The following is a 19219-nucleotide window of genomic DNA, read 5'->3' as shown; positions in this document are numbered from 1 at the left end:
GTGTAAGGGCATAAAACAGATGGAACATGGTCATGGTTTAGAAGACAGAACAAGTCCATTGGTGACATGAAACTAAACTATTTCATAGGAAAGAAATGATGGTGGGGGTGGGGATGTGTGTGCTAGACTGGAGCAATTTAAAGAATGCGTAGGGGAGAACAGACACGAGTTGAGTCAACTGAAGAAAGCTGGCTATACATAAGAGAGAAATCAGGTAGTAGCTGGAGGGGGGTTATAGAAATGAGGGAACATATTTTAAAAAGTGGTATCAAACTGAGTGTATTTTTATAATAGTATTAATAGGAAGAATCTGGTTGAAATAGAGGAAATAATAAAAAAACTGTTTTAGGACAAGTATGAAGAGATAATGTGAAGTTTTGGGGATGGCAGAATGCTTTGTGATAGAAGGGAGTATGGTAAATACATGAAAATGAAGTATAGCCTAAGTACAAAAAAAGGAGGGAGACACTGATGGGAAACAGCTTAAAAAAGGGTACAGCCACTTTCTTCTACTGCAAAAGGAAAAGAGGTAAAATTGGGTACAAGAATGAATATCTGATACTGGTTATGTTTTTATCTGGTAAATTTTTTTTCTTTGTGAAAATAGTAAGAGAGCTGTATTTGTTTGCTAGGGCTGCCTTAACAAAGTACACAGTGGACTGGGTGTCTTCAACAACAGAAATTTATTTCATCACAGTTCTAGCGGCCAGAAGTCCAAGATCAAGGCGCCAGCAGGGTTGGTTTCTTCTGAGGAATTACTCCTTGGCTTGTAGAATGGACATCTTCTCTTGGTCTTTCCTTGGTTGTTCCTCTGTGTGTCTGTGCCCTAATCTCTTATGATAGAGATATCAATCATATTGGATTAGTGCCCACCCATATGACCTAATTTTACCTTAACTACCTCATTAAAGACTCTATCTCCAAATATAGTCACATTCTGAGGTACCAGAGGTTAGGACTTCAACATGAATTGGGGGGTGGAGTGGACACAATTCAGCCTATAACAAGAGGGTACTAACCAAGAGTAAACAGGAAGATAGGCTACATCAGAGGTTCAAAGTGAAAGAGGTCTGCAATAGTTCTAAGGAGTCTGAAATAGTTCTCACATTGACTATGAATGAAGTAACATTTTAAATGGGTAATTTAATTTAAATTCAACGAAGTCATAAAATCTGAATTCTAATCTGTTCTGCTAACAAGCAATGTCCGTTGAGTATATCTTTATTACTGTAAAATGGGAATAATTTATCACAGAATAGATATATGCCTCAGAGTATACTACAAACAGCACTAATTTAGGAATCCCTGACATCCTGCTCCTACTCCTTGCTTTGTCACAGAGAAGCTTAATTTCTCTGAATCTTGATTCCTCATCTTAAAATGAAGTACAACTAAATCATCTCTAGTCCCTTCTAAAGTCCTATAGTTCTATGAAATGAAGTGAAATGGAATTACTTTGAGAATAAGTGGATTGTTGCATTAGGGAAAAAAAAAGGTTCTTTGAAACATTTGTCAATAAAAATTGTATGCTTCCAGCATACTAAAACATTGGTCTTCTCTCTCTTTTTTTCCTACATCCCCTTCTGCTCCAGAGTCAATATTATCCTTATGGTTAAAGCTACGTTAATGTGCCTTTTTCTCACTTCTGTTGGCTTAAATACTGGGTGTTAAGTTGCAACAAGATATTACTTCTTTTGTTACATGTAATTATCTACTTAACTTTAAGTGATTATATTCTGCAACAGCATTCCGAGCATGTCTAAAATAAGTTTTGCATAGTTAAAAAAAAGTTGAAAGGTGGCTATATTAGTCAGAAACATATATGACTAAAATACAGAAATCAATCAAGAGTTTATTTTTCTCAGGTAGTAAGTGCAGAAGCTGGCAACTGCTCATATCAGTTCCGGTGTTCAACATTGCTAACGGGGACCCAGACTCCCCCCTAATCTTTCTAAGGAAACCCTTTGAAATGTATCTTCATTCTCAGGTTTGCTGGTTCATGGTTGTTAGGTAGCTGCTGTACCTCTAGGCATGTTGTTGGCATTCACAGCCAGTAGGAGAAGAAGCAAAAAGCTTCACCTCACAAAGCTTCACCTTTTTAATTAGAAAGAAAAGCCCTCCCCAATATTCTTCTGTTCATTTCATTAACCCTAACTAGATATTTACACTGTCCAATATGGTGGCCAGGAGTCACATTCAGCTACTTACTTGTAATTCAAATGAAATTAAATTTAAATTTCTCACTTGCATTGGCCATATTTCAAGAGCTCAATAGCTACATACAGCTAATGGCTACTATAGTAGGCAGCACAAATACAGAATACGTCCTTCACTGAAAAAAGTTCTGCCTGGCATATCACAGACCATAGGAATGAAACCATTTCTGTTTTACATCAATCATGATGCAGCACCTGGGATTGGGGTAAGGTCCTAATCTCCTGAAGGAACAGGAATCTCTGCTCCTATCTGAACAACATAGGATAGTGTTTCATGGAAGAAGTGGAGGTAATAGTTGGGCAGGTAACTAACTGTCTGCCACTGTGGGATTATTAGTACATTTAATATGTAATAATTTATAGACTTCAACTTAACAACGTACTTAATAAGTTAAAAAATTCTTGACAAGGAGATTATTAAAGCTAGAAAAAATAAAGTGAAACTAAGGCTGACAGTTGTAAGAAGCACTAAGTTATTTATTACACAAATATAATTGCTAAAGAAAACACTACTTTAGTGACTGATGGGAGATTAAAGAGAAGAAAGGTAGTGGAATAGTATGTGGGCACTACTTCCTTTGTAGCGAACACATTTGAAATGGCTGCTTATGTTGAAAATGCAGTTCATGGGCAAAATGAGTACCTCTTGTGATAACAAGGATTAGATGAGAAGAATTGTCTTTATATAGGAAGAGTTATTTCCCATCTGCTCATTACTTATGGCAGAATAAAATGAACAGGACTGCAACATGAAAGAATTAGACTACATAGGGAGAATAATTTACTTCAAAAGGTTAAAAAGCTGATATTAACAAGTTTCCTTCCTAAAGATTTTCATGTTGAAAATTCCTCTATGACCCCCATTTGTCTAAATCCAGCAATAACAAGTGTGCAGGAGTTTCTCTATAATGTTGGAATGTATAAATAAATAAATAAATAAGATTATGCATACAATCTAGATGTATGTAATTTATATGCATAAATTACAAATACTAACAATAAATATTTGATCTGAATAATTGCTTATTTTTAAAACTTATTTATGTCTGAATAAAATGTTTAACTCTCAAAGTTCTTTCTATTCTACCAAAACATGCAAAATACTGTTGAAGGTAGTATAATGGTCATTTAGTATGAAAAGAAAAAAAGGAAGAAGAAATTCTAATTATATCTAAGGAGGTAATTAGATATGAAAACTGTAAACATTTTTCTTCTTAAAATACTTCAGATTTTTTTATTTTTCCCTAAAGTAAAAAGAACTCAGCAACTGAAATCCCTTTAATTCCTATTCTCCATGATCGCTAAATATCCCTTTAAGTAATTTACAGTTAAAAGTTCGATAAATATAACTTTCATAAAGGTTAAATTTGATTATTATAGCATATGTGAACCTTAAAGCATTTTATAGGTAAAAATCTCAATTATGTCCTATGACAAAACTAACATTTTACAAAGAGATATTGCAGAATTTTGGAGAATGACATTTTAGCATGATTTATCAGAATACCATTATAGTACATAAAACAATAGCCTACTGAAATATAGAGCAAAATCCTACCTAACAGTCAAAATAATTTGCCAGCATTTTGCTTCTGTCAGCTATGTATGCTATGTATTTCCTATCACAAATAAACAGGAGTTAACTAGTAATCCTGTTCTAAAACAATATATTCACTACTAAGTATAACAAAAATAATTTATAATCTCCATATGCAAGTTTAATAAATCATCAAGGTTTATTTAACAAGGTTATTTCTACATCAGATTATGGTTTAAAAGCAGTTATATATATGTGATATGAAGAGAATGATGTATAATCGATAAGACTCTTAAATCTTTCTCCCATGGACTTTCTTCATCTTCCTGCTTAGCAGTAAAAAGTATTTTCAGGTTTATATAAACACATTCTTTACAACTGCCTTAACAGAAAATTAGTATGTAAATAGCACTGGGCATTTAGTAAATAAGTCACAGGCTAATCAGTTCAATTGTGCAGTTGTGAAATGTAATGTGAAAGAGTTTTTGAAACCTTAAGACTGGGTAATCTGCAGTGTTTCCAACATGTCTTCAACTGCCTTAAGAGAGTATTTGGTTTCCTTCTTACTTCGACCTGCAAACTAATTTTTAAAAAATGCAATTAGGCTCAATTTCAATGGCAGGTTCAAAATCACAATCTTACCTTCACATTGCTAATGACAGTTAATATTATCTATTTTATCACCAGCATGAAATCAAATATGCTCTTTTTCTTCAATAAAAACAAAATATGGGTTTTAAGGACATTTTCATTAAGGTTTCATCTTCAGTTGAAATGTGTAAAGATTTCACTGCATAATTGGGCAAATATTTATATAGCATGATAATGTACAAAAACAGATTTGATTTTAAAATTATCCTTTTTCAACCAGAAAATACGAAATAAAAAGCATAATTTATAAATTAAATTTAGCTTATATTTGTGTAGGAATGGGGAAAATATCTACTTGTCTGGCCTCTAAACAAATTTTTACAATTTCAAACAAAGGTAAAATATAAAGTGCTTTTTATTAAACATTTTGAAGTGCAAGCTATCTCTAAGATTATTTAAAGTTGGTCGTAATTTTTAAAACTTTTCCAGATTTATTAGTTGACTAGATATTATCATGTTTCTGCAGCAAAGACGAGTCAAATAAAACTCTCTTACATATTACAATGATGTAAACATGTTTTAAAATATGCATTTCTAGTTTAAGTTGTAATTTACTATAAGTTGGTTTACTATAAAACCAAATTGGGATTGGATTTTATAATGAATACAAAATATAGCACATTAAACACTATCTTTGTATATTTAAAAGCAAATTCATGGCATATTAAATTCAATAAAGAGCACATAATCAGTGGGGGAAACACTGTTGAATACCCCATGCTGATTTCAAAATGAGTTTTCTAACTAGACTAACAATTCCCATCATTTATCAGTTTGATTTAATACTACAGATTTACTAGACAAGTGTTCCTTATGAGGGTAGGTTTATTATATCTATATTACCTGTTTTCCCTCTGGTTAAAATATTGATTAACATTTACCATTAACAACATATAGTATTTTCAAGTTAACATCTAAGCAGTCAATACATTTTCATGTGACTGAGCTTTCTTCAAATACCAATGCTGTCTTAAGTACTTAGTGCTTGATTTACGATGTGTTCCTTCTCTTTTGTAATTAACTTAATTTGGCAAACTTCTTATGACCTGTTGAGAAAGATTAAGTGATCAAGCACAGGTAACATCATAGAAGCAATAGGTTTCAGGAATTGGTAACCTGCCTCTGACCTCTCTGGCCGCAGCTTAACATTGTGATTCCCCTACTTCCTAAACCATTAGCTTCTGTGGTTGAATCTTGATTTGATAGAGTAAATGAAGGGGATTTCTAGAGGAAATGCCAGAGAAAGAGAAAAGCTTCTCCTAACAATCAAGATCATTTTATCTTTCATAAGACATCACTAATTTAAGGAATTCAAAAGTTAAATACACAAGTCATAATAACAAAATATAATAACAGCAACACCACATTTAAAACCGTTCCTTTTCATAATTTCCTTTGGTGAATAAAGAATGTGGGGTGTGCTTATTACTCCTATTATCCAGTTGATAAATTCACTTTCACAAGGACTTACCAAGAACAGAAAGCCTTTTCTTTTACCACTGCCTATCCAAAGTAAACAGGCATGGTCCTAATCAGATACTTAATGGTCTAATTCTACGAAAAAGCTTTGATGGGCTGGAGGAGGAGGTACAAAATAGGATATCACATAGAACATTTACAAAGAAAAATGAAAAATTTCTGCAGATCTGAAGTCACAATACGTATTTTAAAACATAGCAGCATTTTTCTTGGTTTGTACTTAAACATAATAAAATAATAGTAAATAATGAATTTGTGATATTTTAAATTAGCTAATTAAAAAAATCACCTAAGATTGTGTATCAACACTACTGACAACCAGTGCTATTTAGAATAAACCAAACTAACTTATTTGTGTCAGAACAAATAAAAAGAAAGTTGGAAATATAAATATATCACTTTGAATTTTGCCTGACGTGCAATTATTTTGTCTATTCCAGAATTATATGGCAATTTAACTGATTAAACCGGAATCCTATTTTTTCCCTCAAATCATGATTTAATTTTCTATTTCCCAAAAGGATAGTAACAGAATCACCTCCGCAATCATAAATAACATATGGATCACTAGCACAGATGAATTTAACAGTGTACCAAGAAGCATTTATCTGGAAAATTATTGTGCGTAGGTTCACATTAAAGTTTTTCATGAGCATTAATCAAACTTGCCTGCTTCTACTGAACATGCTAAACCAATTACCTAATTGAAGAGCAAGTAGCAGCCATATTCTGTTTCGTTATTAAGTAGAAACAAAGAAAAGCAGTTCTTAAAACCTAATTTTCTCTAATTTATAAATGCCTAGAAAAACATTACAATAAGGAATATTTATTATATTCTTTATACTTGTTTATATGCCTAGACATGAGTCATGAAGTTCTCAATTAGATCCCAGAGATTTTTCTAATTACTAAAATGTCAATCTCTGAAAGTTATGCTTTTCCACATTAATCACAAACTTTGTTTTTGTTTTCATAGTTAGATTTTGCCTAAGTAAATTCTTCTTTCATAATTCCCTGTTGGATCTTAAAGAAAACTCACCAAAATGAACAAAAATACTAAAAACTGGATTATCAAATTCAAAGGTCAATGATTTATCCATTGTAATAATAGTAGGGATAAGTTGGCTAAAATTCATCTTTACACAATTTGTGGAAAATAATATGGGTCTACAAAGTAATAGGATAAATAAAATGGAACAGTGGATGGATGAATCTCAGAAACATTATACTGAGTGAAAGAAGCCAGGCATGAAAGAGTAACCTATGATCTCATTTATATAAAGTTCTAGTACAGGCAAAACTAATTTATAGTGATAAAAATCAAATCAGTGCTTGTCTGCAGTGTAGGATGGGGATGACTGCAAAGTAGCAGAAGGGAACTTTCTGGAGTGATGGAAATGCTGTATATCTCAAATGAGGTGGTGGTGAGAGGGGAGTAACAGTTGTCAAAGCTCAACTGTACACTTAAAATGTGTGCACGTTATTGTATGTAAATTATACCTCAAAAAAGCAGATAAAAGAAAAAGGCAAAATAAATAAAAGCAGGATAGGATATGGAGTTATACAACAGTGTAATAAATTGCCAAATTACCACATATTTCTCTTCCCATTGAAAGATAAAGAACTGCATCCCCTGAATCTAGGTTAACCATGTGATCTGCTTTACTCAGTGGAATATATAGCAACATGTGACACGTCCAGAGGCTCCAAAAGTCCTTGCACATTGGAGTTTGCCTGTTTGCTGCTCTTGGAACCCTGAGACCACCGTGTGAGTTAAGTCCAAGTTAGCCTGCCAAATGAGACACACAAGGCCCAGCACGCCCAGCTGACAGAGAGCCAACTTTCAGATATTTAAGTGAGGCCATCAACCACTAGCATAGGACAGAAATATAAATAAGCTCAGGGAGACTAGCAGAATTACTCAACTGAGCCCAAGCCAAACAGCCTACCTACAGAATCATAAGGAAATAAGCCATTATTTTAAACTAGAGTTAGCAAAGGGCAAAAGACACAAATATTTATGGAATCTGATTCACAGAAAGAGAACCCAGAACCTCTGTAGAAAAGACACAGAATATGTAAGCTTCAAAAGCAACAAGAGATTTTATTTCAAACCTGTTATTCGGGAGAGAGGCAGAAATAAACTCTGCATGATGGGTGATTCCTAATTGAGGAGCATTGGAAGTTACTATACAGAAACCTGACATGACCAACTGAGAGATGTGTTCTCTTCCTGAAGTGGTATCCGAGAGGACAGAAAGTGACAAAAATTCCTTGTACTAGTCTGTCCAATAGAGTCAAGAAAAGGCAAATCATATCTTCAGTAAAGATGTGTACAACATCTGAGGACTGTAGAACTTACAGTGCAAAACTGAAGGATGAAGAGCACAAGTGATGCTCTCAGAACTCTTTCCAAAGAACACTGAGACTTTATAAAATCAATTTGTAAAAAGAGAATGGATCTAATAAGATACTTTTTTTTTTTAAATGAGAATGGCAGGGAAGCAAACATTACTAAAGAATAGGGAGGGTTTGGATGTTTGAATAACAGCTTAAATTACTGAAATCATGGAGTCAACATCTGTGATAAAGTTGTCTTAGGCAAGGAAGGGCATGTTAGCCTGGTCTTGTATTACTGAAGAGACAAGGAAAAAAAGAAGACAAAAAGAAAAGAAAAAAACCCAAACAAAACAAAACTCTGAATTTAGTTATTATTGAGAACTTTAGGTCTGAAATGAAACGAGAAACAAGTAAGGGTTGAATATCAATTGTCCACATGAGAAAATAATTGAGAAGGTAGTTAGAAACTATAATTACAACTTCAGATACATTTATACCTCACACCTCCTTATAGAGGCCATTAAGAGAACCAACTGTGGAGTCAGACTGCCTAGGTTTGAAAACAGCTCTGTCATTAACAGCTATGTCACCTTGGGAAAATTATTTAATTTTTCCATGCTTTAATTTCCTCATTTGTAAAACAAGAAAAGTACCGAGCTTATAATAAATTTTCTATAAATGTTTGCTATTATAACTGCTATTATAATTGCAATGCACATAGCAGGCATAATAAAGTGAACTTAGAACATGTGATTAGTAAGCACAATGTAATGTGTATTACTGATTTGGTAAAAAATTATGAATTAACTTCTTTAATCCTCAGAGAACTTTTTATTATGTCCATCTTGTAGATGAAAAGCTAGGCCCAGAGATGGTATATAATGTATCCAAGGTCGCAGAGCTAATAAATGTCAGAGCCAATCTTGGAAGCCAGACAACATGGATCTAGCATCTATGTTCTTCTCTTAACTCCCCCACAGGACTAGATTCCATGGACTGGGACTCATGACAGAGTCCATAGATGGACAGAAACATTCCGGATAGCTAAATGGGAGGACATTGACTCCTCTTTCACATCATATATGAAAAAATCAATTTCAAATGGATTCTGGATCTAAATGTAAAAAGCAGAAGGAAAAAAAGACTCTAAAGACACACAAGATTGTCTTTATGTCCATGAGTAGCAAACAGAACACGAAATACACAAACTATAAAGGAAATGAATGATTAAGCTGAACGTATTTAACTTCAGAATTTTCATTCATCAAATTCATTTGAGAGGAAAAAGCAAGTAAGGAGTTGAAGAGAATTGCTACACATTTAATGAACACAAGGTTCATACTCAGGAAACTAAAAAACAAAACAAAAAGTCATAAACCAATGAAAAAGGCTTCATGAAAGAAGATAGCCAAATGACAAATTAACATGAAAAACTGTTGAACCTCACTAGTCATCAGGGAAATGAAAAATAAAACCATGACTACACACAACAGAATGGCTATAATTATAAAAACTGACAGAACCAAGTGTTAGTGAAGGTGTGAAACCATGAGAACTCTCTAACACTGCTAGTGGGGCTATAAACAACTGATTTGGAAAACAAGCTTTATCTACTAAAGTTAAATATATGTATGTCCTATGATCCAGTTTTTCCACTGAAAGGTATACCATCAGAAATATAAGTACATGTACACCAAAAGACTTGTAGAGCAACATTCAGTGTATTATTCATAACAGCAACCTAAAACAGGAAATAAGCCAAATGCTTATCAACTGACTAAATAAAATGTAACATGTTCACACAACAGACTATATAGCACAATGAAAAGGAATGAACTACAGATGTAAAAAAGGATTAATCTCATACATATAATAGTGAAATTGGCCAGACAAAAACGAATACATACTATGCAATTCTATAAAGTTCCAAAAGAAAAGCCAAAAACTACAGGATTATAAACCAGTACTCTTGAGCAGGATAGAAGGAGTAGAAACTGAGAGGAGGTACCATGACAGCTTTGGGGTGTTGTAATGTTTCTACTTATTGATCTGGATACATTTACCTGTAGGACATATTTACCTGTACAGTTCACTGAAATGTACATTTATGACGGGTTTCTTTTTATTACATATGTTGTAACTTAATAAAAATTGATTTAAAAAGTATAGTCACCCCATGTCAAAAACACACTCTCAGAGTAGCCAGTTGCTTCTTCAAAAATGTCTTAAAAACAACGATGTAGTCTACATTCCATTAATTTTATATTATACAAGTCTTATCTTTAAACTTCTCTCTCTAAGCCTACTCTGTGTGAAACACCATTATAAAGCTGAGCTATCTCAAACTGCATTTGGAGAAGCACAGCCTAGCTAATATTTACAAACATTCTGACTTAAGTGCCAACAGAACTGATATTCTCTATTATACACAATAAAAATACACAGTTACTTTAAATGATGTGATCATGGGGGCACTGAATTTTTTGAGTGGCACCAACCTTCTCCAAGCAGGAGTACAAAAAAAAAAAAGAACCAAACAGCATTAAAATCAAAACAAAATAACAGACAACAAGACCAAAGAAGTCATCTTCAAAAAGACTACATTGTGGGCAATTCTCCAAAACCCTAGAACATGGTTGTATCAACAACAGTAGCAGGACCTACAAAAGATCAACAGCTGTGTGGTAGGAGCAATAGGAAGTAAAAGAGGACAACCTACTACTCTACAAGGGACAGGAAGGAAAAAAGTCCAAACTGATGCATTTGCGAATGGCCCGCAAAACCAGGACAGTCTGGAAGGCTCCAAATTGAAGTGCAAAAAATTGCATGCAAATGTTAACATTAAAGAAGTTTAACAGTCTAAAGCCTTAAAATCTCTGAAATATGCAGCAAATACCCTCTTTTCAGAAGGGAAAAACAGAACAAAACAAGACCAAAAAGAAAAAAAACAAACAAAAAAAAACCCTCATACTTAAAGAAAACTATTGGAAATTGAAACCAAAGGAACCAGGACAGAAACCCTGGGGTAAGACGGGAAGGACGGTTCAGATAAGGAATGTGAGGGGGGCAGCGAGGAAACTCTGCCCAGAGGTAGTAAATCCCAGAAAACAAAACAAAACAGAACAATGAACAACAAAATGTAACATTTCATGCTGAGAGCAACACCTCAAAATTCAAGATCTGTAGAGTTCTAAGGATAGACTGAAAAAGATTTTCTGGCTGGAGCCAGAAAATCTTTCTGAATCTTTCTGAATCAGACCTAGTTCTGAGAAAGAGTGGATATACACAGAAGTCATATTTGAGTTCTCCTTAACAAAGAAGAGGAAGCTACAGAAAAGTCAAGCTGGGAAAGTTATCATATCCTATCTCTGAGTCCCCTTATTCTATTAAAACCCTCCTCATAATAGGCCAGGAAAACTATCTCATTGAAACATGAAGAACAAGAAAAAGAATATGAACTAATTCCATGATAATTTTATGGAGGGAAAAAAAAGAAAATGACAGAAAAGGATTTGAAAGAAAGTGAATGATACAATAAGAGGAGGGAAAGGAGAGCCAGTAAGCTTATAATTGGAGACCTGAAAAAGAAAACTTAAACAAGCAAACAAAAAAAGCAACCACTGTCATAGATTAAATGACTATATAGGTATGGATTTATTTCTGGGCTCCCTATTCTGTTCCATTGATCTATGTTTCTGTTTTTATGCCAATACCATGCTGTTTTGATTACTATAGCCTTGTAGTATGATTTGATGTCAGGACAGTGTAGATGCCTGACCACTGCGCTGTTCACCTGAAGCTGAAGCTGAATAATATTGAATGTCAACTATAACTAAATACACACACACACACACACACACACACACACACACACATACATACATATATGTATATATAGTATATATAGTCATGGTTTGTGGAGTACAGAATAGGGATACAGTCAATGGAATTGTAACAGCTATATATGATGTCAGAGGGATAGCAGACTGGGGGGGTTATCACTTTGTGAGGGGTGTAAATGTCTAACTGTTTTGTACATCTGAAACTAATAAAAATAAAAAATAAAAAGCATTTAAAACTAAAATTCTAAAAGCAAATTTCTCAAATTAAAAGAGGACTGAATCCACATATTAAAAAGTGCCTCTTGTGTATCTGGGAAAATGGACCCAAGAATAATGAAAACATTCTGTAGTAAAACTATTGGATTTTAGAGATAAAGAAAAAATTCCTTTGGACAACCAGACAAAAAGTCTAAGTCACTTATTAAGGAAAAAACTCAGGGGCATCAGAGTTCTTGACAGCAATATTTTATCCTAAAAAACAATGGAACAATATGTTTAAGAGACTTAGTAATGTAAGCCAAAGTTTGTATAAAAAGCCAAATCGTCCTTCAAATATAAAGACTATAGACAGATAAATTATAAACATGCAAGATGTAAGAAGATATGTTTTTCCATGAGCCCTTCCTGAAGAATCTCCTAGAGATGAGCTTCAGAAAATCAGCTAAGATCTGACTTGTAAGCGGAGTACATAAATTTTGTTATATATATATATATATATATATATATATATAGTCTGGTCATTTGACTTTTAGGCTTTTTTCTCTCTTTTTTCTCATTACTTGAGATACCTCTGATTAATAATACACTCACCTACCCAATGTACTTGTGAAATGCACCCTGCAATTTGTTTACCCTTTCTGCATTTTCAGAACTATTTTTTATTTGCCAAATGCAAAACTACTGAGACTTCTAGATGGCAAGGCTAATTATGAGATCATAATAGTAACAGATTCCTTTTGGGGGGAAAAAGTGATTCTACAATTACAAGTTAATTCTACAGTTAAAACACATTTGATAAAGGACCAAAGGCATAAAAGTCCAATGAGACATTGGCTTTGTAGTTTGTAGAAACAAAAACAACTACTAAGAAATACAACATATTAACTGACTTATAATATGAAGTTATCAATACTAACCTGATAAGCTCTGTTTATTTGACTAGCTGCCCAACTAGCATATTTCATGTTGTCCTTTTTTGTTTTTGCACTTGCTTTTGGATTAGAAGCAATATGACTTGCGGACTAAAAACAAAACGAAGAAAAAAAAAAACCATCAAAAACAAAATGCCTTTTTTTCTAGCAAGATAATCAAAAACATGTAAGGGTCACAGTTGCAATGGGATGATAACAAAGAGTTTTTAAAACTTGTACCAAAACAATTGTTAAAATAAAAATAAAGTTCAAAGAGATTAGTGTTTAAAAATGAAAACACATTTTAAAATGCAGAATAATCCAAAGTAATGGGAAGAGAAAGGGTATCTTAAATTGTATCTAAAGTTATTTTATTAGTTATCTAACACAGCTCTTAAAGGTAAAATTCCATTTCTTTCCTAAAAATTATGCCATTTGTTTCTTCCTGCCTCCATCTCTGCAATCAATTCTTTTTCACTGAGCCCCACCAAGACATTTATCCAAAAGTCCATGAAAAGACTAGGGAAATTAAATTTCAAGGAACTGGCCTATTAAAAAGAAAAGTTTATTTTTCCAGGCATTCTGATTGTGAAGAAAGGCTCATTTTATATGTATTTAAAAGCACAACAAATTCTTCCAATCCCAAAGCCCTTGTTAATTGAGTTTTCTAAGCTCGTAATTTGATATACATAAACAATAGAAATATGTAATTATATGCTTCACACAATTTCCAAACTGTTTTTCTATACCATAAAAAACCTTTAATTTGACACTAGAGATTTTATTTCTAATACGTCTTTTATTGGCATAGTTTAAAAATATCTCATACAATTATAACTTAAGGTAAGAAATACAATAATGCTGGGCATAAAACAAGAAATAGATAATATAGTTTGTTATCAGTTACTATTTAATTTTATAAGGGAAGACTTCATTTCTGATACAACAAAAATATTTTACAATGCTAGGATGTATTAACATGTAAAATTAAACTGCCTTATAACTTATTACTCAATTAACTAGAGGAATATTCATATGCTTATCAAAAAAATCCCCAGAAAACAAAATCTCAAGAGGGAGATGATTGGATTGGTTAATGGATTTTAAATGACAAATTTTGTAAAATGACATTAAACATGAATCTCAACTCACCATGTAAAGTCCAAACAAAGCTCTCATATTTCTGTTGTTCAGTTTCAATGCCTGTGCAAAATACTTTCTTGAAAGTTCAAGGTTTTCAAGTCCACCTTGGGTATATTTAACCTGTTAAAAATTGTGCAGTGATGAAACCTGTTTATTTTACTACTTTGAAATATAGCATGTTTCATCATACCATAGACACTAGTAATTAAAACAGATACTCTGTAAACAAATGTAAAAAAGATGTTTAAAGAATTCACCTTAAAGTTGCTAGAGCTAATCTAAATTTTAAAGCATAACCTATCCCCCAAAACTATTCTATTAACAGTCCTTAATAATGAAGTCCTTTAACCCGACAACATTCAATTATATCGCTATCCTTAATAGTAAATCAAATAAGATAAATACTTCCTACTTCCCAAAATATTGACCTTAATATGAATTTCCTACAGTACAGATTTAAAAATCATAATAAAGACAAACAAAAACTCATAGACACAGACAACAGTTTAGTGGTTACCAGAGGGTTAGGGGCCCAAGGGGTGGTAGAAAAGGGTAAAGGGGGTCAAATATAGGTTGAAGGAAAGAGAATTTATTCTGAGTAGTGAACACACAATGCAATATATAGGTGATGTGTTATAGAAATATAGACTTGAAACCTATGTAATTTTACTAACCAATGTCACCTCAATACATTTAACAAAACTAAGAAAAAAATCAAAATCAAAATCGGAAATATCTTAGAAGCCACTAAGTGGTGACAATTGTGGCAAAATTCAAAATTAGAAAACAGTATACAAATAAAAAATACAAAGAATCTCACTGTTTTAAATAGTGCTTTTAACTGATAAGTCAGTATTTCCATTACAGCATTAAAAATTTAAAACTTTTACTTCCACCAGTCCATTTTCATCAGATGTTTTAAATATTTATATACTTGCCTAACATTAAGGACATAATCTTAGTTCCATAATACCCAACACCAACAAAAATAAAATCACATACAATTGTTGTTTCTGAAAACACTTACTTCAGCATACTGTTGACAATATAAGTGGTTGTGTGGATTAGTCATCATAAGCTCCTCTAAACAAAAGGCTGCTTTAGCATAACTGAAAAATATTAAGAGAAGATATTAATTTTAAAAGTCACAAATTTTATCTTAGTTATCCTTAAAATAATTTTAAAACAATTTTAGTGGTTAGACATTTTATTCCCTAAATACTTTAAAATAGCTTTATTAATAAAGTACTTACCCTGAATTATTAAATACAAATAATATTAATTTTTTTAATGAAATAAATAAACAAAACAGAAGCTTAAATCCTAAAGCAACCTATGAACAGTTAGTAACACATTTTTAAAACTGGGTCACTACTATGACATCCAAACATCGTTAACAACACAGGCTTCAAGACCTTGGAGCAGGTTACATATAAAACAACTTCTAGAAGTCCACAGATCATTTAATAAAATAGTCAAATAGCTGAAGAACAAGGAGAAATTAAACATTTTATCAAATGCTCTCTGTTCACTAAAAATCCCTCACAAATTTATATTTACCAACATATTCCATTACACATACTTTTCATTACTTAAGTTTACTGTTAAATACAAAATCATAATGAAGTTATAAATTTCCAAACCCATGAGAAATAGATCACGCTAATGGCTTTGATATGTACTCTACTACTATTTAATCATGTGGTAGAGAAACAAAAATATGGTTCAAAATCTAAGGAGAGAATTGCTGCAAAGGGTTCTGGAAAAATGGTTTTACACCATGTGACTATAATTCCCTTTAATGTATTTTATATGTCTAAAGCCATGTGACTATCCTCACTATTTACAGGTAATCCTAAAGAACACAGGTGTTCTAAGATTTATTCCCAGGAAGGGGGTGATGAGAGTACCCAGCAGAAAAAGGCTATCTACAGTTATTTTTGGCATTGGTCACCAATATACAAAGGTACCTATCTTTACACTAATGTCTAATATACTTACTTTTCAAAATATACATGTTTCACACATGTGACTACTAAGAGCTAACTTTTATTACATGCTTATGTATTATTTCTCTAGGTGTTACATGTATTAGCTCATTTAATCCTACCCAAACCCTAGGAAGTAGGAAATTATTATCGCCATTCTATAGTTGAGAACACTGAGGCACAGAGATTAAACTGAAACCCAGGCTGTGCCACCCCAGTCAATCGACATTCTTAACCACTATGCCCGTAAGCGCTACAACCACAATGAAAACTGTGGCGGTGACGGTAGTGATGAAGATGTCAATGGTAACATAAAAACAGGTACAGCAATCAACGCAAAAGGCCCAAGGAACCAAAAACACCCTGCACATTACCCAAAACTCACAGTATTTTAGGTTTATGAAGGATCTTATATACAGACTCTCATCAAAGATCATGAAGCTATTTATTTAGCCCTTTTCATTTTTAGATCCAAAAGCTAGCACTGGTTCTTGACATATGATAGATATATAATAAATGAACAAATGACTAAATGTCTCAAACAGAAGTATTATATTTACTTATCTATTTGATATTTATTTGTCATTCTACAAGGGAAAAAGTGGTCTCTATTTTAAACACCTTACCATCAAAAAGGCAGTTTCCTTCTAAATGTGTTCCTTTTACTAGAACGATGCCCAAAGTTCTTACTAATGCTAAGAATAAATATTCTTAGAAATTTAAATAGGTTAAGCACAACTGTGACTCTAGTTCTTACACAACGTAAAAATAAAATGGGTGGGTAAGAGTTAGTACTGAAAAATGAATACCAAGATTTTTTTTGCAAAAATGATACAGCATCACATACAAGAAGGGGATCCCTTCCTCCAATTTTACAAAGTATAAAATCAAACTAATTTTGTGGATTGAGTACAGAATCAAATAAACTTAGAGCTGGAAGGAGCAAGAGATGGTCTAGTCCAGTTTTTCTCAGCTGGGATCGCCCAAGAGTATTAAGCCGTACGGAAAGTGATTTGAGTGGTTCTTTTCTCAGTTCTCCCAAGGAGGGTACATGACCAGCACCATTCCAGAGGCATAAAAAAAGTTAATTCGTTATATATTAGGTTGGTGCAAAAGTAATTGCGGTTTTTGCAATCATTTTTAACCTTTTAAACCGCAATTACTTCTGCACCAACATAATACAATGATTCAATGAGACTAAAATTAGAGAAATAAAAATAATTTCAAGTTATTTAAAATAGAACAACCACTATTATTATGTTAGAATAATTACAATTTTTGAAAAAGTTCTGTTCCTCACAAAAGCATATGTACAGGTTACAGTTTTTGTCCCTCGATTGCTTTATCAATATTATGGTTTTTCCTCATAGGATTTTAATAATTACATTTGTTATAGAATTTTACAGTAAGGCTGGACCTACAAAAAGGAACCAAAATCACAATCATAACTAATTTATACTACTAGTGCTCCTTGCTGTTATAACATCTAGTTTTAACTACAAATCAAGTTAAAAAAATTTAAATATCTTTATTTAAAATACATATTTTTGTTTATAATACATATTAGTGCTAATGTATAAATTATAACTAATTTTTTATCTTTAAAACAAGTAACATATCTCAATATGGTCAACTGATGCAACATATACCAGCTGCATAACTAAATACACACTATAATTTATATATTAGAATGAAAGGTAACTTAAAGACATAAGGACATGGCAGAATGCTGTATCCCCATTTTCTCTACATAAAAACACTAAATAGACTTGTATGAACATTCTACTGTGGAAATTTGGAGTAAAAAAAATGTTAGCTCTAGACTAACAATGCTGCCTGCGACCCATTATATTTAAAATAGCTTATAACTATTCATATGAAGAAATGTCAAATATATCTACTAAACCCTAAATTGCTACATTTTTGCCACTATGTCCACAAAACTGTGCTAAACTGACATTCTCCAATAACTTACCACTTCCACACAAAAAAATTCTACCTACTCCAATGACTTTCCCAAACAAGTCAAATGAATTAAATGAATAGATTCTGATGTTCACATAGTTTTAAAAAACTGAAGATATTTATTTCTACTCACCCTAATTCTAAACATTCCTTCTAAGTGTTCAATTGGAAAATATTGGTCATTTTGTGAATGACTAACTTTAGGACCAAAAAGAGTTTTTTGATACAAGATAAAGGGGAAGGATGAACACAATTATTTCCTCTGAAAATAAATTTTTCAGGTGCTTTTCTTCGTTTTTCTTAATTTCTTAGGGATTTTTCAGTTCATTTCTCTTAAGAATACATTTCACTCTACCTCAACAAACTCTTTAGAGATTCAAAACAAAGCAAAAGTGAATGTGGCCATTGTAAGGTGAAGCAAGTAATAAATTTAACGATAGGTTAAAATAAAGTATAACCTATTTGAGAACTAAATATAGAAATATTAGAAACACATGCAAAAAAAGTAAAATTGTGAAAGAAATAGAAAAAAACAGAGACAATATATTTATATAACTCTCTGAGGACAGAAAACATAAAAGCAATAAAAATTGATATATCTGACCATCTAAAAATATAAAGTTTCTTTAGTTAAAACAAATCAATATGAAAAAGACATATAACAAACAAGGACATATTTCTGAAAGGACAAAGATGCCTATTCTTTGATATAAAAATCTCTTGAAAAAAATTTTTAAAAGGTGTAACCAATTTACACCTATCAAAATTTGCAAAGATTAAAATGAATGATAGTACCCAGTGTTGTTAAAGGGACATTCTAATAATTGCTGGCGTGAGAGATAATTGATATTCCCTTTCTAGTGAACAATTTAGGAACAATTTATCAAAACCACTGAAAATGTGGTATCATTTAATCAAGTAATTTTAA

General features: G+C 32.4%; 1 protein-coding gene across 3 annotated transcripts in view; it reads right to left on the bottom strand.

Annotated features, from left to right (window-relative positions):
- The window catches only part of EMC2 (ER membrane protein complex subunit 2), a 72475-nt gene that overhangs the window by 21441 nt on the left and 31815 nt on the right, over positions 1 to 19219 (bottom strand). Inside the window, exons 8-12 of one of the 3 annotated variants that reach the window (XM_033126570.1) lie at positions 15366 to 15447; positions 14348 to 14458; positions 13202 to 13306; positions 4246 to 4333; positions 818 to 833 (exon numbers count right to left, since the gene is read on the bottom strand). In XM_033126570.1, coding sequence (XP_032982461.1) covers positions 4247 to 4333; positions 13202 to 13306; positions 14348 to 14458; positions 15366 to 15447 — 385 coding nt within the window. In that variant the 3' untranslated portion in view covers positions 818 to 833; position 4246. Of the gene's footprint in view, positions 1 to 817; positions 834 to 3927; positions 4334 to 13201; positions 13307 to 14347; positions 14459 to 15365; positions 15448 to 19219 lie in introns of those variants that run through there. The other 2 variants (XM_033126569.1, XM_033126571.1) reach the window with 2 other exon arrangements.

The sequence above is a fragment of the Rhinolophus ferrumequinum genome, chromosome 14, assembly GCF_004115265.2.
Source record: "Rhinolophus ferrumequinum isolate MPI-CBG mRhiFer1 chromosome 14, mRhiFer1_v1.p, whole genome shotgun sequence".
Lineage (NCBI taxonomy): Eukaryota > Metazoa > Chordata > Mammalia > Chiroptera > Rhinolophidae > Rhinolophus > Rhinolophus ferrumequinum.
Note: the sequence above shows the minus strand (reverse complement) of the source record. Positions and strands in the feature narration are given on the sequence as shown.